This window comes from Gavialis gangeticus, unplaced genomic scaffold, assembly GCF_001723915.1.
Source record: "Gavialis gangeticus isolate Ggan-Ray unplaced genomic scaffold, GavGan_comp1, whole genome shotgun sequence".
Taxonomy (NCBI): domain Eukaryota; kingdom Metazoa; phylum Chordata; order Crocodylia; family Gavialidae; genus Gavialis; species Gavialis gangeticus.
In genome coordinates this window covers 114,284,318-114,307,248 of record NW_017729031.1, presented here as the reverse complement: position 1 = coordinate 114,307,248, position 22,931 = coordinate 114,284,318, and the positions used below count along the sequence as shown (strand labels likewise).

The window sequence follows — 22,931 nt, the reverse complement described above, 5'->3', positions numbered from 1 at the left end:
GCCAAGTATGGGAAGACATATACAAATATTCAAAACCTGAGAAAGGAACTCTGTACCTTTTATGAGCCTTCTTTGATGTGGAAGTCTCTTGTGTCTGCTACTATATCTGTAATGATTCTAACAGATTGCATTAACAGACATTGCCAGGTTATCTGGTAATGAAGTATATACAAAATTAGACCTTTTGCAATTTTTTTTCAAGCACAAACTCTAAAGGACTCTCTAGTGTTCCAGCCATTCTTACATAGGTGACACAGAAAGAGCTTGTGGGCCTTTAAATGTAATGTGATGGGGCAGAGCGACCTACAACCAGTAGGGGAGGATGAGGATTTAGCAGTTGGGGTACAACTGCAAGATGCTGATCCTTGGAAGTCCACAGTTGCAATGACCAAACTGAAGATGCCCCAGACTCTGGTAGGCATAAACTCTCTCAGAAAGGGAGCATAATATGATCCTGGTTTAAGTAAGCTTTCTAATATGAGGAGGTCAGTAAGAACAGGAGTGACATCCATACACAAACTACACAGGAATTCCAAATCCCGAGGATAATAGAGGAGACTCAGGAAACGCACGTGATCAAATCCCTTGTCCAAAAAAGGCTGATACCAAGGAAATTGGTACTACTGACATTAAAATTAAAGCCCTCCATTACAGAACAAAAAGTACTGACAACATTGGTAAATGACACCTAATATCAATATCAAGAGTGCAAAAAGATGTGAAGGTAGCATCCACAGCACTGGCATGGCTAACCAAAAGGGGGTGTTCTCTAGCTAGTACCAGTGTGAGCATCAGTTAAGACGTTAGAGGTACCACACTCAGGCTTCGCAATACTTTTAGATGAAGCTGAATGAGCAGTCTCTGTTATTACATTAGAAAATCCCCCAGTGAACCACTCCTATGCACTTTGAAAATATAGCAAATAATCCTACTCCCTTCTAATGACATTTTAGAAACTGCTGCAGTTTACAAAGCTGTACAAGCCAGGGAACTGGTAGTGAAGCTAATACTCTCTTAGAAGAAGCTGCTCTTATATGGACAACTTATTTATCCAGATCAGAAGATTTCAGAGGAAAAAAAATTCAAGTGAGCTTCACTCAGAGATGATTTTAAAAAAGTGGAATATTTGCTTGTGATATACCCCTCAATTAAACAAAAGCAAGCATTTTGATTTGCTGCCATTAGGGGTGTAAAATACCTCACCTAAGGGACAACAACAGTTAAAAACAGACTATGTTTTTTGCTTGGTCATGAAGACTGAAAACCTAGTACCACGAAAAATGGCTAAAGCACTTCCAGAAAAACAGAAACAAAAAGCCTCCATATCCCCTGACCCCTGCCATGAATACATCTTCATTAAAACAGTAACTACCATAAACACGTTAGCTACTTAAGCACAATTTGAGAAAGGTGAAGAAAGAATTGGGAGATGCTCTTCTACACCTTCAGGAAGTAGGCATGAGGATACACAGATGTGGGCCATTGGACACAAGTGACCAAAAGATGTGGGCTTTGATACACGTACAAAGCAAGAGGGGAATATATATAAACAAGCTTTCAAAATACTTATTTCTCAGCTGTTAGAAATTTTTGGAAAAATGTTGCACAGATAGGAAAACTATTAAGCTTTTGTGGCAGAAATGTACGTAAAGCACCAACAACACTGAAATTACCATGGTACTTTCATTGCAACTGTAGAGGCCATATCTGGAGTAGTGTGTTCAGTTTTGGGTCCCCCACTACAGAAAGGATGTGGACAAATTGGAGAGAGTCCAGCGAAGGGCAAGAAAAATTGTTAGGGACCTGGGGCGTATGACTTCTAAGGAGAGGCTGGGGGAACTGGGCTTTTTTAGTCTGCAGAAGAAAAGACTGAGGGGGGATTTAACAGTAGCCTTCAACTACCTGAAAGGTGGTTCCAAAGAGGATGGAGTTAGACTGTTTTCAGCAGTGGCAGATGACAGAACAAGGAGCAATGGTTTAAAGTTGCAGCAAGGGAAGTTTAGGTTGGATATTATGAAAAAAAACTTCTCACCTGGAGAATGGTGAAGTACTGGAACAGGTTAACTAGGGAGGTGGGGGAAATCTCCATTCTTGGAGGTTTTTATGGCCCAACTCAACAAAACCCTGGCTGGAATGATCTAATTGAGGATGGTCCTGCTTTGAGCAGGGGGTTGGACTAGAGGACTTCCCGAGGTCTCTTCCAACTCGGAATTTTCTATAATTCTATGATTCAAGAACATGATTGATTCTTTCAGCTTCCCATCTATTGAAAGTGACTGTCAAGTGGATGATGTAGGGTCTGCACTTCCCCAGGAGAGAGGTAAGGAGAGTAAGAAGATTTTCATTGAGAACTTACTCTTAAAATGAAAATCCTATCAAATGTAATGGGGGTGTAGGGAAAGGAGGAAAAAGTCAGAAAAAAAGCCATCTCCCTTTCCATATAGCACAAAAACGGTAGGAACATGGCCAAGAGGTGAAGCAATATGTTATAAAGGAACAGAGACACTCCTATAGCTTTGCTTTTTCCTGTCCTTATATACTACTATTAATATACTGCCTTGGCTAGCAGGGACTAGCAGTGGAAAAACAGTAGCAGTTCAGTAACCAAAAAAAAAAAAACCCACTTAACCAAATGGAATCTAATATTATATGCAACACCGTGAGGACAAGACAACAGCATGTAACAAAAAGTCCAATTACTGTTCAAGAACAAAACAGATGACTTATTAGATTTCTCCTTGTAACATACACCAAAGAATTACACAAGTTCCTGATCACAAAGATTGGAAGACTAGTACTCTAACAGTAGTTAGCAATAAGATACATTTCTTCCCTTGATGGTTTTATTAAAGCGTGCACACTTACCATGCATTATAGTGTCTAGGATTGACTCTGATTGCATTTCTAAAACAAGCTAATGCTTTGTCTAGTTCTTCTGTTAACACAAACTCATGGCCCAGCAGAGTATAGGCATAAGCATAGTTTGGATCAACTTGAATGGCTCTTTGGAAGAACTTGATTGCAATGTCATGTTCCCGTTGCAAGCTGAAACAGTTTCCTGCAGCACACCATGCCTAATAAAACAACATGACAGAGTTACACAAGTCCCTTTTTATGACACCTGGTCTATATTAAACTGTCTCACTTTAATATTAAAATCTATGGAGGTGGTGAGCCTTGCCTTAGAAGTGGTTATATCTCTGTCACTGCTCAGAAGAAGCAATAATTGTTTAAGTAAAATATATGCATATATCCAATATATTAGATATATGCATTTCATTCATGGGTCCCAAAGCGCTAAGAAAACTGTTTAAGCCTCACTCCTGCCAGGCAGATAGGAATGGATGCATTATATAGCCAGGGAAACCAAGTTGCAATGGTTAAGAACTCTAAAAGGACATACAGCAAGCTGGCAGCAGTTAAATACTACAGTGATTAAATACCACAGAGCTTGTAAGACAAAGGCACCCAGGTAGAAAAGCCAGTAGTCGGGTTCCCTTGCCCTTTGGCTCTCTTCACCAGAACAATGAGGAAACCACATAGGGAGATCTAATTTTGACAGTCTCTGATCCCAATCCTGTGCAATCAACCAGCATCACAAGGCTTTATGAACTCATAAGCTCTGATCTCCTGTTGTGCCCCAAATCCTGAACAGTACCACCATTTCTGTTCTCTAATGCTCAGAGGCTCTGTTTCTCCATGTGGTTTTCGGATTCTCTAGCTGCAGTTAGCGGACGTTTTGCTTTATATTAACTACTCCACATTTATTCTTTGCCATCAGGCCCTTTATGATGCTTCCCATTCTCATCTTTCCAACTCCTAACACCACCTTGCTTCCCTGTGCCTACATGTACTGTTCCTTTCCTACAGCCATTCCTGTTCTCAGTCCTCCTCTCTCATCAATGCTCCACAATCTTCTAAATCACTAACTGAAGTTTTCTAAATTCAAATAAAGTGCAAAGGAAAAGAGACACCAATATAAAAAATAGACTATCCATAATACAAGGTGTGCATGGTTATGGATGCCATAGAGTTCATTCAAGTGTGCATAACATTTTGCACATAATACATGATCACATGTCATGTCATTGTGATCTTTTCTACTGCTTTCCCTCTTAATGCATCTTTGCAAACTTAAGATTGCAAACTTTTTGCGTGTAGTACCTGGGTAGCACAAGGATGCTAAGTTAATTTAATATTAATACTGCAACAAGTTTCTATAAAAAAGAATTTAAAACTAGTGGCAGAAAACAATATCCTACCATTTAACACTCTTGCCCATATATTGATGATAAATGAATATAAGGGGGATTTCCCCGAATTAAAGATGCTATAGAAATGCATATCACTATTGACAGGTTATAGATTTCATCCCATTTCATGTAGGACAATATGCCTACATTTTCTATACCCGTTACAGGCATCAAGTCACCAGGTAATCTAAATGCCATTCTAGTTTTAAATAACTGTCACCTGAACATACCCAAGTTAAGACTGGAACAAACTAAGTTCTAACTCTTGAATCTTGCTACATACAGTTACCTTCTTATCAAATATTCATCACAGCAGTATGTTATACCTCTGGTGAATTTTTATCCATGTCTGTTAAATCCTTCGAAAGGACAGAAAGAGCAACATCTTTCTGCAGATGCCACAGCGTTGTAGAATAAATCTCCATGCCTTCTACTCTGTAGTTTTCAATCCTCCTTACTTCTGAGAATATCCTCTCAGCCTACAAACACACACACACAAAAATCAGTGAAATTCTGTTGACCCAAACTGCTTCATATAACAGTTTCAAATCTAGCATATCTGCCTTCTATCCAAGTGAAGAAAGGACTAAAGTATATTTACCTAGGACAAATGAAAATCCATTATTAGCCCTCCCCAACAGCTTGTTCAGATTAGGACACAGTTTCCATCCCAGTACATATAGAGTGAGAAAGTAACACCGTTCATAAAAATTGAGATTGAAGTCTATATGAATCTAGAAGATATTTATGTGGTCTAACCACATCAGCTAGCCATTCCACATATACTATATCTCAAGGATTGTATTTCTATATTATCAAATGCCTTGCTGGAGAAGGCCCTGAGCTTTTATTTTCAACACACTTGGCTCTTGCAGGTATTTAAGGAAAGAAAAAAACCCCCAAACTAACTCGAGAACTACTCCATATATTAAAATAGGGGTATGCCAGTGTTAGAAACAGTAAGTTTGGTCAAATAAAGATAGGTAGTTATGGGATTGCTTTAAACACTAAAAAAATGCAGACTTTCTGGTTCATTGCAGGAAGGGGGCAGAAGAAAAATTACTTTACTCTGGATGATATAAACTGCAACTTGGAGTTTCTTTTACAGATTCCAGATCACAGTCTTCAGATGAATAAGGGTAGAGAATTGGTAAGAAAGGCTTTGAGAAACTGCTAAGGTCTATTGCACAGTCTTTTATGAAATATCAGTGGCCATACATTGAGAATGTTTTTTAAATCATGTTTGTACAAACAGAGGCTAGGAGAAATTGCTCTGTCAGTAAACAGTATATACCAGTGACATTCAACCTTTTGTTCAACAGGCCAGACGGGCAGTGCCTAGTCCCTCTGCAGGCTGGATCTGACCTATGGACCTAATCTGGCACCCAAGACCTGCCTTATCCAGTGGTGTTCTGGTGGTGGGATCCCCTCTGGCTGTGCAGAAGGGGGCAGCCCAACCCAGTCCAGCTGTACCAGGGAAGAGAAGCTTGGCCCAAGAGGACATAGCCCAGCCACCATCCAGCCCTGTGTGGGAATGGCCCCACCAGCTGTGCAGGGGGAGGGGGCTGGGCCTAGCCCTAGCCCTAGCCCTAGCCCTACATGGGGCAAGGCCTAGACCTGTGGGGGAGGTATGGGCCAGCCCACAAATCAGCTATGAGAGGGAAGGGGCCATGACCCAGATCCACGGGGGATGGGGAGGAAGCGGCATGGCCCAGCCCTGAACCAGATGTACAGGGGGAAAGGGGCATGGCCCAGTCCCAACCCCACCATGCAGAAGGAAGGAAGGGGTGGCTCCTGGCCCCAAGCTGGCTGTTCTGGGGTAAGGTCCTGGGCCCAGCTTTGACCCACCATGCAGGGCCTGGAATCCTGGCAGCAGGGAGGGTGGCAGAATTAACTGTCACGGTTCCCCTGCCAAATTTCCTGACCTATGGGGAGCGCTGCAGGTTGGATTCCAAGGCTCTGTGGGCCACATTTGGCCTGTGGGCTGGAGGTTGAGCACCCCTGGTATATACTGATGCAACTAGTATCCATTACAAGGACTTTAATAGCTTAATTTGAAAAATTACAGCTGCAGTTTCAATGATCCAAGATCATCTGTAATGTAATTCTCATAATGCTCATTATTATAGAGAGGCAAACTTTCAAGAGGTCAACTGCCTTCATAAAACCTTATGAGTCAAAACATTTTGTTCCCTATTACATGCACATGCATGTTTCATTCTGAAGGATCCTTAGCTCTTCAAAACTACAGGATTTAGCACAACTGAAATGTGGCCATCTCCAGAATTGAGGACAACAGCCAACTGGTGGCAGAGACGCAGGAGTGGCAAGTAGGGAAAATTTTGGGCAGGTATATTTCCTCTTACGAAAAGGTTTCAAAATATCTTTAAGAGTCTAAAAGTAGACAGAATTATTTGTTCTAATATAAAACGAGTAAGGCATTGTCATCAATGCAGATTAAGTCACATAACACTCCAGCTGTAGCAGACGTTTTAACCTAGATGCCTACACAGCTAAGCTACCTCTGGTTTCACACAAGAAGTCTGCAACTTCCATGCAAAGCTGTGCAAAATAAAATTGAAAATAAAATAGCAGGAGCAGTCTCTGCTCTGTGCCTACCTGCATATACTCCGCAAGCTCAAAGTAAGCTCTCCCAATTTGGCACAGCACCCAGCCAGTGTTGTAGTGGTGAGAAGGTAAATGGCTTAATATATTTATCGCTTCTTTACAGTTGTATGAACACAAGGCTAAATAACCTTTCCCCATATCACGAAGAAGGCTCATCAAACCTTCTAGGAGAAAAATACAATAAATAAAAGGGACAAGAAAGCTAGAGAATTACTTGTCTGGAACTGCTGTTCCCTGAAGCTGTACATTACGGCAGTCAACACTCTAGGTCTCGCAAGAGCAAAGACCAATTCAGGAACTCACAAAACTACAAGATTAGTAACTACTACTTCAGCCATGAGATTTTGTATAGCAACACTTCTATGTGGGACTTAAGTTCCTCTATCTACAGCCTTCTTTAAAAGCCAAATACAGAACATACTTGCATGCGAAGACAGCTTCATAGTTAATGACAAGTTGAGCTGTACAATTACAGAAAGTGTTAAACCATTATTATGTATAATACAGCACTGCCCAAAATTACTTCACTCACTCAAGTTTGGTGGGGGGGGCCCGTTATTCAGAGTATGTCACTTAAAGGAGCATGAATCAGGTATTAAAATAAGTCCTTTAAGAAATCCAAAAAACTCCCAGATAATGTTTTTTGTCCTGAACAGTCTTAACAGTTTAGGAGCAGTTTAAGTATATGGAAGTCAAACTTGCTGAATGCCACCTACTGACATTTAAGAAGAGAGAGAATTAAAGGCCATCTTTTTTTTTTTTTTTTAAACTGAATTTACACTCCTGTTCTCAAATGGACTGACGCAGAAGTAGCCACAGGAAAGCCAGCAACATCTGTGAAGCCAAATTGCCAGGAGTCTCACACTCTTCCCTGAGGCTATAGCAGCAATCCTTCTACTGCACCAGATCTATTCAGGGGAATGTAGATGACAGAAGCTAGGGGAAACTGGTTAATATACCCTAGCTACTTCTTGCAGAAACAGCACAGAATATAATAGTAAGTTTGCCCTTAAAATATTACAAGGCAAAGTAGGTAGATAAAATTTACTTTAAAATAATTAGAAACATGCTTCGGTAACATCCTTTGTATTTTCTTACGTATACATGTATGAACTTTAACCAAAAATCCACATGCATTTCCTCACAAGGAAGCTTCCAGTAATTACAAAACACAGGGAGTGTGTCTTTAAAGAACACCACACAAATCCACGTGTAGGGACCCAAACATCTTAACTCTCTCAAGTCATACCTTGATGGGAGAAATTTAGGGGGCAAAAAAAGAACTTAAATCCATATAAACCAATTTGGATCTTAAAAAAAAAACAATAATTGCACTGCTGTCACTATAGGGTAGAAGTGGGGAAACCTGTTTGTCTTAATTGTGTATTTGCATATCTTATCATACATTGCTTATTCAACCTCAAAACTGGATGCCTGCAGCTTGTTTTAGGAACAAATTACAGAACTTCCCCACCCCTCTTCCTATTATATTTTCAACCTTACGTGATACTAGGGGTATACCAATAGAGATTTTGGGGGCTGATACAGATAGCTGATTTTTAAGAAGGCATATCGGCCAACACCAATCCAATTGCCAATACGCAGCTCTGAAGCTTGAAGAGCACTGTCCAGCTACTAAGTCTCTTGCAGTAGAAGAGGAGGGGGTAGGGAAGTGGCCCATGTGGTGAGGGAGGAGTGGGGCGGAGCCACAGCTCATCTGGGATTCAGCTCCCACTGCTGTGTGCACCATAGGAGAGCGGGGGTGGGGGAGCTGCAGCTGCAGCTGCAGGCTGGGTTCAGTGCTGTTCCAGGCTCTTCCTGGTAGGGACAGAGCTAGGTGCTGGGAGGGGGGCTGCAGCCACCCCAAAATTTGCTGTAGGCACCCCTCCCCCTGAGCACTGCCACCTCCCACCCCAAGCACAGCCCAGCCTGCCCCCCCACACCCGTGCACCTGGAAGAGCCCCGCACAGACCTAGCCCCAGCCCCAGCCCCAGCCCCAGCCCCAGCCCCAGCCCCAGCCCCAGCTTACCCCACCCATGCCCTGTGCAGATCTGGGGGCACATGCCCCCCACCCCATACTTTTGAGATGTGTACAGTTGCAGAAGCCACCCCCTCCTTCCCTGTGCCCCTGCACCGCTCCCCCAGCTGGGCAGCGTCTGCCCCAGCCCCATTCCCTCCCTCACCGTGGGGGCTTTGATCTGCCCCACCCCAACAGATGTACCAGCTGCACACAGCTCTCTAAGCTGCCGGGCCATGCTCCTTGCTGCCTACGTGCGGTGATGTGGCTGCACACATGCACGGGCATTTGTTGCCCAAGTTATTAGCCACATCAGGCCAATTTTCAACACAGTCAATTTTCTTTATATTGGTGCTGATCCAATATTGGACCAATGTATCAGTGCACCACTACATGATACTGATCAATATTAATTCAAATTGAAAGCAGGTTTTATCCAGGGCTATACACCTTAGTCCCAAGGTTGGAGTGGGAGTACAAGGAAGGAGTCCTTACAGCTATTTTGTAATGACATACCTGCCTTAACAGAGGGGGAAAACAATGATTTTCTTTAGTGTCTCTGCTGCTCTACTTCCAAGCATCTTTTTGGGCAATATTTTAATTTGGTCACTTAAAAGCATGAACATACAGCCTCACATTTTGTGCATAATTATGTGCACCTAAAAATAAGACAGTCACTTTTATTTTATTCTGGACCATTACCTGTGTAAAACACTTATCTACCTGTTACCTATAATATAGCTTTAAGTGAAATTGAGTGTTCCATATTTATGAAGTAGCAGCTTTAGCCAGTCTTCATTCTTATTAAACTCTGAGAACATGCACTTTAGAGTGGACAATGCTTTCCACCAAATCTTACACTACAACTGAAGAACATGTATATATATTACATTCCGACAGCACTCAGACAGACCTGCCGCTGCTTTCTGTAGCGTGAAAGCCTGGATCTGTGGTGTGACGGTGGAAATTTTCCCTTCCGAAATGATAGAAGAGTCTAGCTTGGTAATTTCTAGACTGTCATTTATGTTTGGCTGAGTTATTCCTCCCTTATTTGTTTTACTTTTTGTCTTTCTGTTTGGAATTTTAGGTGGGAACTTCATTTTTAATTTTTTACTGTTTTCCTGTAAGAGAGAAAAGAAAAAGCAAAAAGATTTTCTTAAACCTTTGTTACCATAGCAGCACAGTCACTAGTAAAGGAATATAGGTGTGTGCTTTCTAATTTTAACAAGCAAATCATGTTTTTTCAATCTGGTTTTAGAGCAGGCAGTCTTTTACCACATTATACAGATATACAAAAAACGAGATCAACTTTTCTATAAGAATTTTAAAGTTTACAGTTATCACTTGAAATCCCCAGTGCTTAATTAAAACATTACATTAATGTTTATTTGATTTTATAACTTTTTTTTTTTTTTATAAAAGTAGTTTTAATCCAATCAAACTGACTTTGGCCAAAGGAGGATTTCATTCACGGTCATCTCATGTTTCCAATACATGTACTCAGATTACATACATACAGGAGCTTCTTTACTGAGTATACCACTATGCAATGATACTGCACCCATTTTTCTGAATTCTAATTTCTTTTTTTAAAAATCTGGATAATCTGCTCCATGCTGCTTTAGAGGTTTGGGAGGGAAACCAACTTCCTCGCCCCCTGGTCTCCAGACTGGCTACCAAAAACCAAAACACAAACACACAAATCTGAGCAAAAAATAAGAATGCAAGAAACAAAGATTATTAACTGACTCTAAAATGTTCTCTGTTTTAGCATAAATTCCCCTCTCCATCCAATTTTTGAAGGACATAGAGCAGGCGCTGGTAGTTATACCAGCCAGGGGATTCTTTGAGAAGGGAAAAACAAGAAAAATGTCAAAAAAAGTACTTTTTTTTGTTTTCTTTTATACTTTGGTATTCTACCTTCCCCGTGCATTTCAGTTCCTAACTGGAATAGAGTTTTCAGCATCACTAATTATTAGGATGATTCTGTAAGTAATATCAGCTCTGAGGATGACCTCTTGTCCCCCCTCCCTCCAAAGGATGTCCGTTCGCACACAACAGTCCTTTTTCCTGAGGTTCTGGCAGCAATATGAAACCATGCAGAAAATTCATTTCTGGGCAGTTTCTTGCTGCTGCTGGGAGGCATTACTACACAGAGTAATTGCCAAGCTGAGTCATCACTTGCTGGATACTTTCACAGTGACAAGGAAAATGCACCAGAATTTAAATTTCAGCTATCCCAGAGTTCAGTTTAACCCTCTAAAACTTGTCTCCAGGTGACTTATACAGTTTGTCCAAACTAAGTTCTAAGCCCAGAAATGTTCTAGGATAACCGTTTAGTTAATACAAACATTTGGATGTTAACCTGTGACCGGTTTGAGAACCCACTGCTCTAGTTTATGCTGAACACAAGATGCATTTCACAAAATATACACATTCTGGGTCATTTCTTCAGTTGCTCCATGTAGTACTAAACAGAGTGGCTGAATAATTAAACTTATCAGTTATCCCAAATGGCAAGCATAGGAAATGGATAAAGCATGCAATGTATTCAGCTTGTATTACCTTTGTTGTAGAACTATCACTAGTAAATAGGCGAGAACTTCTTCGAGGCAGTGCATTAGGTGGAGCAGCAATAGTTGGGCTCAATACCTGAGGTGTTGTACTGGAAACAAACAGTTTATTAGAAATAAAATTCTTTAAAGGTTTTGTTTTTTTTAAATCCACTAAGTTTGTAATGAAGTAGCTTCCTCATTCACTGTACTGGAGGTGACTCCATCTCCCTGGAAGAGTTATATAGCAGAGTGTAATAAATTAACCATGATTTTAAATTTTCCAAAATTCTCTGTGTAGCAAACTGTGTGGGCATTTTGTTCCATGTCAAGTTTCTATAGTAAAGTTACACTGCAGTATAAAAGAGATGTGGAAGAGTAGCTAAAGCCAAAGCTGGCAGCCTATTTAAACTCTTGCCAGTATTTTAACTAGCTGACTTTTACAATAATCAAGTTGAAAGTCCTTTCTGTAACATAAAAAAAAGAAAAAATCTCACATCCAAATTAGGCCTCATGTTCATGAAACCTGAGACTGAATAGCCATTTGGGGCACATTCTGCTTATGCAAGCAAAAATATGCGCACAAGTAAGAAAATAAAAACCCTCCATTTGGCAGTTCAACATGGAAAAAAAAAAAAAGAGGCTTTTCAAACAAGTTTTTCAAAATACCATTTATTACCAGAACAAATTTTGTGAAATCTATTGGTAGGTCAGAAAAAGTTAAGTCAATTTCAGATTATTAAACCATAACTTGGCCCCAGTATAAGTGAGGCTCTCCTGCCTTAAGCACTCTCAGGTTCCAATACACTCCCCTGAATGAAATGTTACAAGTTATGCCAATTTTCACTAGGCCCTGTTACCAAAAATTATCTTGAATCGACTATAAAAATTACTAGTTTAAACACCAATGTCATAAGATGGTAAGTATTTTTGTTAGTTATAACCTCACTCTCTCTCATTCCTTATGTGATCAGAAATGCTAGTCAATCAAATAAAATTACTCTGATTAATTTTGTAATCATCACATAAGAAGGATGTGAGAAGCACAGTCCTTAAATAATACTGCAACAGATGCTACACAGAGATAATTAATTTATTTCATACCTTGTCTGTGGGCCAGAACTTTGCGTTTGTGCAACAAGGATCGGAGTGACTTCCCGGCTATTTCCACTCTGTGAGAACACAGACTTTGTCCCGCTTTGGCTTATCCTGGTGACAGACTGCATAATACAGAATTTCTATAGGTTTGTTATTATGTCGCTAATTGTACCGACTACATTTTGTCAGATAATAAGTCATTTATACCTACAGAATAAGGTATGGGGAGAAGGGAGAGAATTTTTAAAATGCAAAATACTGGCTGATTCTCTAATACAAAATAAGGCAAAAATACTGTTCTCTCCACCTGCGGGACACAGCAAGAACTGAATTTACTCAGGCTGTAAATTCATAAACAGAGATTACGTGTCCACATCTGGTAGCAAAGAGAAACTATACACTAGGTGTTTGGCCAGGATAGAGGGATTTTTAGAGTTGCCCTTATGGTAAAAATAGACCATTGAATACTCAGAAGTAACACATACTACAGAAGAAACCTGTTTCTTATGTCTTTTCATTATTACTTTATAATGGTATCCAGAAGCTCTAATCTCTAGAGCCTTTCTGTACTGTATGATATGCAGGGCAGAAACAGACCTTACAAACTTAACCCAACAGTAAGCAAACCATTTGGCACCATCATGTGTAGTAGAGAACAAATTTTGTAACCTACATGGCTTGCCAATAAAATGGTGTAGAATATTACATAGCATTTGGAGCAGCTACTTAGTTAACCTCCTTTATCAGAAACCTCCTTTACCAGAAGCTCCAATATGACGCACTAAGGCAAATCAGACAAAATTTAAAGCAGGACTCCAAGCAAATTTTCTTCAGGCTGTCTGTCAAACCAAAGTAACAGGGCATTTCAGTTCTCTTTTTATAATGAAAAAAAGAGCAAAACAAGAAGTATATTTAAGATATGCATTACTAACACTGTAGACAAAAAAAACAAACAAACATTAGTTGTCCTTTAGAACCCCTTAGAGGAAATCTCAAATTAACACTACATACCTCTAAATTCCTTAATGTCTTAAAGTGGGACGAGGTACAGCATGGACTAAATCAACTTATGATCACTTAATTATTTAGCTACTGTCCTGTCCTTCCTTTAACTGGCTCAATACCAGATGACACTGTATGTACCCAGCAAGTCTACTTGCCCTCGCAGACAAGATATACATGGATCCATCCTAATGTTCCATTAGTTTATGTAAATATTCCCTAGGAAGCGGTTAGTATAAGTCATGCACATTTTAGCCATACCTACTAAGTTCGCAAATAGCTAGTTAATGGTAAATTGAAGAGCAGAAATGAAACTGATTAAGTAATTCCTGTATTTTATAAGACATGCAGCCGAATTCTAAATCATCGATTAGAACTGTGCTTCATCAATGTTTGTGTTTAGACAGCAACATTAAATGTAACAAAACAGTGTTCTCACCCAGATTACATCAATATACAGATGTAAATTTCACTAATATTGCCTAGTAGAAATAATGAGAAAGTGTGATAGGGCTTTATTTTTCTCAGAGTTTGACCTACAATGTGGCTGAAAGCAGATAAAGAAGTTATATTTTACTATAATACAGCAGTAATCCCTCCCCCCCATACAAGTAAAGCCTCAAGCTAAAGGCAACAAACACTAAGGATTATGGTGCACACACTTCTGGTAGCCCAAATTGTGGCCTGTTATAAACTAGTCAGGGGGGGAATCAGCAGGCATTGGGGGAGTCACTGTTCCCCCAAGCACCACCAGGAGTGACCAGGAATAACGGTCACAAGCTGGCAGCGGGTAGATTTAGGTTAGACATCAGGAGGCGCTATTTCACGGTCAGGGCAGCTAGGGTCTGGAACCAACTTCCAAGAGAGGTGGTGCAGGCTCCTACCCTGGGGGTTTTTAAGATGAGGTTAGATGAACACCTTACTGGGGTCGTTTGACCCCAGTACTATTTCCTGCCATGGCAGGGGGTTGGACTAGATGATCTGCTAAGGTCCCTTCCAAACCTAGAAACTATGAAATGATGACCAGTGGGCTAAATGCAACAGTTCTGTGGGCATATCCCTGGACTATGTCCTTCCCCCAGATCCAGGATGATTGTTTTTTTTAACTGTACAGTAATGGGGAAACTGATCAGTGCCACAGAAGTCGGTTTGAAGCAACTTAGTATCAGAGTTGGCAAGGCAAGCAGGCTTTCAGAGAATTCTGGACAGAATGGAAACACTTCAGAAGACAACAGAAGTAGCCTTGGATGTTATATCATTTGAACTGTGACAAAGCATGAATAAGCCATGAAGCGAAATTAGTGGCAGAGGAGGTCCCTGGCTTAAAGAATCCCACATTTTAATGATAAAAACAAGGACATTACAAGCTAAGTACCAACACTGAATTAGCCCATACTATTAAGTGGAAAGGTGAATCCTACTTTGAGGAATTTGACTTATAAAATCTTTTTTCAGCACCATTTAAAAACAAACACCCACATTCTGAATAGCTGCAGTCCTCCAAACTTCATACAAAATTGCATTGGGAATGCTCGAAGACAGTTTACTAAAAAAGATAAATGGAAGAATCCTGAGGCTTGGGCAGGAAGGGGAGAGAAGGCATGGGAGGAAAGAAGGAGAGGTACAAGGGTTCGTCAAATATCATTTGACACTATGCTTCCCATTAATAATTCCTATATCATCTCTGTCACAACTAAAATACATTGTCCACAGTGGAGTTACTGTATTAGTTAAAAACTTATTCAAGAGAAAACAAGGCTATAAAGAGGTAAGGTAACATCATACTGTCAGTCAGCTTCATGGACCATCCGAAAGTATTTAGGACTGTATGAGCTACTGTTTAAAGAAACACCTCTCTATGCTTTCTTAAAATGCAGTAATTTCAGGTCTTATGCTTTTAACAATGCTATTATGCAGTATATTTTATAAATGTATACGTTACAAAAAAGTCAAATTAGACTGAAAGTATAAATTAACATGCTTGAACATTTAAGTCTTCAGAAAGCACTATTAGCTGATTATATTTTTCCAGTACAGGTTCAGCGTATATCTTCATACTTTAACAAAAGGGTTAAAATCAGACCAAAGCAGGAATCTGTTCTCCTACTCCATGGAAGTTTCATAAGAGAGATGCAAAAAAGAGAACCAAGTGAGAGAAAAATATGGTTTGGAGCAAAATACTGTAGTATGATTATTTCTTCTGTGGTTGTTCTCTTTTTTTTTTGGCTAAATTACCTTAAGTTTAAAAATTGTGAAGTGGTTTTTCAAAACAAAAAAGGTTTCCAGGTTTCCAGCTTAGGGGTATTCCCCCCCCCAAAGTCAAAATAGGCTTTGACTTGCGAATATTTAAAATTTCAATTGGCATTTTCTACATATACCACACAAAACATTTAGTCAGAAAGGTTTCCAACCAAAAATAAAAATGAAAATTAGCAGAGGAAGAAAATGTTTAGAAGTTGACAAGGGTAACACAGCAAAACAAGTTAGTGTCAGCATAAGAGATTTTAATAAAAGCACGTTTTTGTTTAACAGACATTTTAGAGAGAATTTTAGTTCTCATTAGGCTCTAAGAGCATTTTTATAAGTTAAAAATGTTATTAGTTATTTGCCTGAGTGAGCAAACCTGATTTCAATGAAAAAAGAACATCCAATTTATTAGCACAGATCAGCTAGTGTAACTTTTGCATATTTACACTTCAAAGCCTTACACTCTGTCTTTAAATGCAACAAAGTAACAAACTTTCTTGAATGCAAGATACCTTCTTTGAAGGTGCTCCTGTAGATGGCACATCAATTACAGACGATGAATTAGTGTAGTTTTGTAAATATGATCCATCTCCAGGACTTGGAGTTTCTAGCGGCAAAATTCCAAAACTAAGAAGAGAATGAGATGAAGGCGTCAGAATCCCAGCACATTTGAAAGACAGAATAACTAAAGACACAAGACTCAGGAGCTGTGTGCATCTTGTTTCCATATCTGCTCTGTTGATCTCATCTAAAACCCTAGGCAAGTTAAAAGTCTTACTTCGCCCCTGCCATCATTTGTAAGCGAAATGAATGTATTCATATTCTTCAAACCCTTTGAGACAGGAAATCTCTTCTACATATAGTAGCTAAACACAACGGTACCATCATCTCTGTTGTAGTGTATAAGTACTAGTGAATTCATATGTTTCTAACATGGGAAAAAAATGACAGGATACAGTCTGCTGAAGCTCATAACTCCCCTCCCCATCTCCCCTCAACAAATCCAAAGCATAAGAAATACAGTAATGCCAACTGTTGTAAAACCATTGCAAGACTCGGGATTTCAAAGTCAAAAGAGCTCCAACTTGTGATCTCCCGATCCAACCCTCAGATCTCCACATTTTCCCAGCTGGTAAGTGGAGGGAAAGGGGGGTGGGGGTGGAAATCAAGGCCCCCACAGTGAGGGAGTGAGAGTGGGGCAGAAGCAGGGCAGGGGTGAATGGGACCCTGGAGCTAGGGTGGGTCATCCAGGAGGTGCAGAGGGAGCAGCGTGGCTTCCTGCAGCAGTGAGCACCCTCAGGGGAGACACAGGGGCATGTGTCCCCTGCAAGGCAAAGGCAGGTTGCCCGCTATGGGCTGGGGCTCTGCAGCCTGCTGCCTTGGCCCAGGAGCTCAGCCATGGGATGCCATTGCCGCCTGCAGGGTGGGCAGGGGACACAGGACGCATTGCCTGCCTGGTGGCAGGAGGCACATTGGGGTCCCGTGATTGAGCTCCTGGGGCAAAGGTAACAGGGTGCAGAGCCCCAGCCTGCCTCTGCCCTGCAGGAGGTATGAGCCCCCTATGCCTCCCCAGGGGTGTGGTGCTGTGGGAAGCCACACCCCGCCCCCACACCTCTGGATGACTTGCCCCAGCCCTAAAGGCCCCATTCACCCCTTCCCCACTCCCTCCCTCACTGCAGGGGCCTCAATCTGCACTCTCCCGCCTCTTCCCACACTGCCCCTTTCCCTCCACTTATCAGCTGGGTGTTGTTTGTCCGTGTGTCTGTCTGCTTTCATAGATATTAGGGCTGGATGGGACTTCACAAGTTCATCAGGTCCAGCTCCTCACCCCCAAGCCACAGCCCACCAGCCCTGCTGCTACTTCTCACTCCTGACCCACAGTACCCCGTGTCCTGCCAGGGTGTGTGGGGGCCCTCCCTCCCTGGGTTCCAAACCCCACACCCACAGCTCCCCACACCTTCAAAAAATAACCCCTCCACACACACATGCTTCAAAAATACCATCTCATGTTTTACGTGCCAAATTGCTTGATTTTGTAAGAGTTCGTCTCATGATTTTTGGCACGGTGGGGTTGGCAATACTGGCAATATCACTCTCCCCAACAAGAGCTGCCTTAATGGAGCTTTTTAGTATTAATCTCTTGATAACAGAGTAGAAACCCACACTCCTTCAGTGATTTTTCTAGCACAGAAGCTACACCAAGCAAGGTATAGAATCAACATACAATTTTACTTTGGTCAAAAAAGATTCCTAGCATCTTGCTTAGGTCTTTCAAGATGAAAATGACTCCTTCCCCCTGCCCCCCAGTCCGTTGCTGTGGGACTTAAAATTTCCAGTCTTAGTCTTACCTTGGTGTCAGGGGGCTCAAAGCTGCTGGTCCTCCCAGTAAGCTCCGACCAGTTTTTGGTTTATTTTGAGCCTGTTTAGACAATATGGCAGTTCCTGATCCAAGAGGGACGGCATCTGGTGAAATTACAGCCGAGTCAATGTAAGACATAGAGGAATCCGTGTTCAAGGAGGAGTATTTTGAATTGGAGGACTCCAGGTTGAGTCTGTTTAATTCCTGAAATTAAAAGCAGATTTTAGGATCGCCACATGTCAATATTTCCTGATTAGTATAATTAATTTAACACTGGAGACTGCTCCAAAACAAAGGCTTTGACAAAACATACAATTGTGTCTTGTGGCGTCTCCATAAGGACAGTGTCAGGCTGTCTGTGGGATATGTTGTGATTAGACACCAATGTTGTGCAAGTGTTGGGCAGGCAGCTGCTGAAGTTCTGTAAAGATGTTAATTTAAATGTCTGCTCAGGGTCTGGTTTTTCACCTGCAAGATGGAAGAGAAATTTAAAAACAATTATTCTTGCCCACATACATTTGGTGCTTGTTAAAAAGGAAGAAGGGACATCTTTTAAAAGAATAAGTAATTTTAAAAGCAAGTACAGTATTAAAAAGAAAAACCACACACTTCTCTCTTTATTACATAAGGGAACTAGAGGGTTTTTTTGGCTTTCAGCCTTAAAGTGTTACCACTCCTTAGAGCATCTATATATTTTGGAAGTCAGAGTACAAAAAAGTGCTCCTAGAAACCCAGGCACAAATGTTGTTTGTTTTTCTTAAAGAAAAAAGGGATATAAAACAGGTCTATCAGTTGGGTTTTATTAAGTTCTTAGACAAAAGTCTCAGTTGATCAGCTATCCACTGAAAATTTTAAACATAACCTAGACACAGGTCTTAGAGTACAGTAGAGAGTCAATTATTCAGAAAGTCAGTTAATCAGATAATTTTGGATTAACAAAACCCCTGAGTCTGAAGCCTGCCAGCAAGACAACTGTGCACTGTTTAATTGTTAGTGCTTAGTGATGTAAAAAATTACACAGTACTATACATTGAAGCTTTTAAAATACATTCAATGCACCATATAGTAATTAAAATAGATTTTTCAACACTTCATACAGTGGTGTTCCATTATCTGGAAAAAACATGATATATTATTCAAGATTAAATGTTCTACTGTATATTGAATTAAAATGTATGCAAAAGACTGATGATGCAATAGTGTTAGTGATACGTGAGCTTTTCCATCAAGTTCTGTAGCATTTTTACTCATTAAAAGGCAGTAGAACAGTTTTTTCCTACTGCAAAGAGATACCTGATATTCTCAAAAGAAAGCTCACTTATACAAGGAAAGAGGCTTAGGAAACAAAAGTTCCCAAAATTAAGAAGTCTACTTAGATGCACATTGCTCCTGAAGCACCAGGGAAGGAAATAAGAACTTTGTGTTCTTGTGTTCTCAGCTTTTTACATGAGAAAATGCCAATTCCAACTGGCCAACTCTTCCATTCCCCACACAACCCCCAAAAATCTTTTCACAACAGAAGACTTTTGCATACCTACCAATTTCACATAGTGATTCAAAGGGGGACCAGAGGAAAGGATTTAAACTAAGGCTCTTTTGGTAACATTCTGATCCTTTGGCAAGCCTGTCTGTCTTGCTGTAAGAAAGAATACAAAATAGTTTAAGAAAAAGTTAAAACATTTAAGTTTAGGATAATTTTCATGAAGAGTAAAAGGTGGCAAGAACGAGAACAGTTAATTTGAAAACAAGTCTATTATTATTATTATATTTATTTTTATTATATTTATTTTTATGAGGTGCACCGATATATTGGTCCATATCATATCCGCGCTGATAAAAGGAAAATTGACATTATTGGCAATCAGCTTTGAGTGGCTGATAACGGCTGCTGATAAATGTCTTGCGCATGCCCATAGCTGCAGCATGCATGCGGCTGGGAATGCAGCCCAGCAGCTTGGAGAGCAGCATCTGGCTGGTAAGTCTGTGGAGGAGAGGGCAGGTGCTGCCCCACTGGGGCAGGGCATGGGAGAGCCATGAGTGGCTTGTCTGGGGTGGGGCATGGGTGGGGCCCTCCCACCACTGTGTGCTCCCCGGGGGAGGCATGTGGGGCACATTTCCCATGGATCTGTGCGCAGGGTGAGGGCAGGCTGCTGCTGCCCACTCAGGGCTGGAAGCAGTGCCAGGCTCTACCTGGTGGGGGGTGGTGGGTCAGGGCTGTACTCAGGATGGGCAGCAGTGGCACTGGGAAGCAGGTTTACGGGGGATGGGGGCTATAACCACCCCAAAATTCACTGTAGCCTCTCTCTCAGTGCCAGCACCACCCACCCCATGTGCAGCCCCAGCCCAGTCCTTCCTTGCCAGGAAGAGCCCAGCACCACCCTCAACCCCACATGGGCAGCCCACACTCGCCCCACACAGACCTGGGGGGGCACGTGCCTCCCCCATGGTGCATGCAGTGGTGGGAGCCACTCCCCCCGTGCTCCCCGGACAAGCCGCTTGTAGCTCCGTTGCATGCCCCGTCCTGGCTGTGCAGTGCCTGTCCCTGCTCCAGCCCTTGCCCCAGTCCCACTCTGGGACAGTGGGAGGCTGGGGCCCAGGGCAGAGCCATGACCCACTTCAGTTCTGCGGGCAGGGACATGATTAGGGCTCAGGGCTCTGCCCTGTGCCCTGGCCCCATGCTATCACTGCTCTGATACTGGCCCCTGCCTGCCTGTGGTCCCGTCCCATCCACCTGGCTGAGTGCACCCTGCCCGTGGAGGTTATGGGCCAGTCTTCATGGAGATCCTGCCAGCCCACCCAGCACCCTTGGCAGTGGGTGCAGGGTGGATGGTCTGGAGCTGAACAGGACCAGTTGTACCCAGCTCCCTCCACTGCCAGGCCTGGTCAACACCCCAGCCCACAACAGTTCACCAAAACTAAAAGGGGCCCTTGTGAAGAAATCCTCATCTTTCAGCCCCTCACTTAGGCCAAACCAGGTGACCCCTTTATCTCCTGGTTTTCTTCTTGGTTCAGGCTGGTAAATCAGGTGACCTGGCCAGATAAATTCCTAGGGGGAGGGAGGAACGCTCTCTTCCTCTGGCAGGCATTTTGAAAAATCAAGCAAAGACCTCAGGCTGCTGCCTGAAGATTTTCTGTAAGTAAAACCTGGAAACTAGCTTGGAGTTCAGAATTGTGTGTAGGCCAGTCACATCTTAAAAGGATCACTGCATCCACTTTCTGTAAAGATTCATGTGCTTATGTTTGCTCCAAGTGTATTCTGACTTCCTCATACTACTTCCTCCCCCCCCTTTCACCCCCCAACAATAAAGGTATCAAGGTTACAGCTTGCCTTGTTGTTCGACTGTGAAGAGAGAGAGAGAGAGAGAGAGAGGCCTTTCGCTCCTCCGTTCGGACAGCAACATTTGGCTTTTTATTTTCCCTCAGTTACCTGATCCTATCTTTGGATGCTTCAGGCTGAAAGAAGCATCCAGAAATATTACTGGAAGCAATACAAAGCACCCCCAAGGTTTGCAGGGTCTGTGTGCCCCAGGCTGCACAGAGCCCAGACCTGTGCCCAGGTGGTAGCAGTGTTACCCCAGGCTTGTGGATATTCTCCAAGAAATGGGACAGCTGGCTGTAGGGTCCCCAAGGAAGACTCTCAAAGCATGGTTTTGGGCCTGGCACAGCGAGATGGGTGGCTCTGCATAGGAGCATCCCCTCCTGTGCTGCCACAGCCCTCCAGCCCAAACAACTGCCCAGCCCCAACTTCAAAGGAACCGAGTTATTTATTTATTCAATTTATTCACAATGCTTAAAAAAAATTCCATTGTTGTTGTTAAAGTTGAATTTTTTTTCTTATCTTGGAAGAAGCAAGCTTGTTATAATGGAAGTTTCCAAATTCTAGACAAGCGAAGACTTTAAAAAATTTAAACTTTCAATCCATGCAATTTGTTTCTGAGCACTGATCTGCATTTCGCATATGGGTGAACAGTTTTCTGTTAAATTTAGGTTACCATACTTGAGTTGAATGATATGATTTTTGTTATGAAAAGTTTTTTTTTAAACTGTTACACTGCTGGAATAATTAAAATGAATAAACCAGACAAAGTTTGGGGTTTCTGTTGGCTCACTTAAAGAAAGCAACATACTGACAATCACAAACAGGAAGAGGAATACTAAAGAGGAATGAAACTGACAAGCAGATCCATGTATGTTTCCATAATATTAACTGCAATTAAGAGAAGATATGACATGACAAGCTGTCTAGCATGTAAGGATTTCTCCATCCTATCTCCTGAAAACATCTATTGCATCTTTCAGAGACATGCAGATTTAAGAACAAAAAGTGTGTTAAAAATACCCTGCTTTTCGCTTGGATCTTATACAGGGTTTTGGCAGCCTCTGTTAAAAGTACTGACCTGCTAAATACATTTTTCGTTAAAGTAATACATGATCATTAGATTTTTAGTTTCGTTATGCAAAAGCTTGCAGACTATATACATGCACACACACATACACATATATATACACATATTATATAGCAGGGGTTGTCAACTGGGGGTGTGCGTCCCCCCAGGGTACTTGGGAAGGCCTAGGGGGTACGCAGGGGTGGGCAGGGAGGGAATGCCATCACCCTGCACCGCCACCTCCCAGAAGCATGGCTCCTCTGTGAGCCGCACAAGCAAATACATTATTTAGTAACTACCTTCATAAAATTAAACCTCACCAGTATATATGTCCCCAGATTTTTGGTCACTCCAAGGGTCCAGACTGAGACAATCATGTTTTGAAGTGCC

The 22,931-nt window shown here is 41.7% G+C and overlaps 1 protein-coding gene across 1 annotated transcript in view; it reads right to left on the bottom strand.

The window, feature by feature from the left end:
* Positions 1-22,931, bottom strand: part of CDC27 (cell division cycle 27) — a gene marked incomplete at its 5' end in the record, with an annotated part of 70,562 nt that overhangs the window by 22,596 nt on the left and 25,035 nt on the right. The window contains 11 exons of the mRNA XM_019522921.1: positions 2,866-3,074; positions 4,580-4,732; positions 6,873-7,045; positions 9,812-10,019; positions 11,464-11,563; positions 12,555-12,670; positions 16,310-16,424; positions 18,146-18,360; positions 18,470-18,624; positions 19,695-19,792; positions 22,862-22,871. Of these exons, the coding sequence (XP_019378466.1) occupies positions 2,866-3,074; positions 4,580-4,732; positions 6,873-7,045; positions 9,812-10,019; positions 11,464-11,563; positions 12,555-12,670; positions 16,310-16,424; positions 18,146-18,360; positions 18,470-18,624; positions 19,695-19,792; positions 22,862-22,871 (1,552 nt within the window). The remainder of the gene's footprint in view (positions 1-2,865; positions 3,075-4,579; positions 4,733-6,872; positions 7,046-9,811; positions 10,020-11,463; positions 11,564-12,554; positions 12,671-16,309; positions 16,425-18,145; positions 18,361-18,469; positions 18,625-19,694; positions 19,793-22,861; positions 22,872-22,931) is intronic.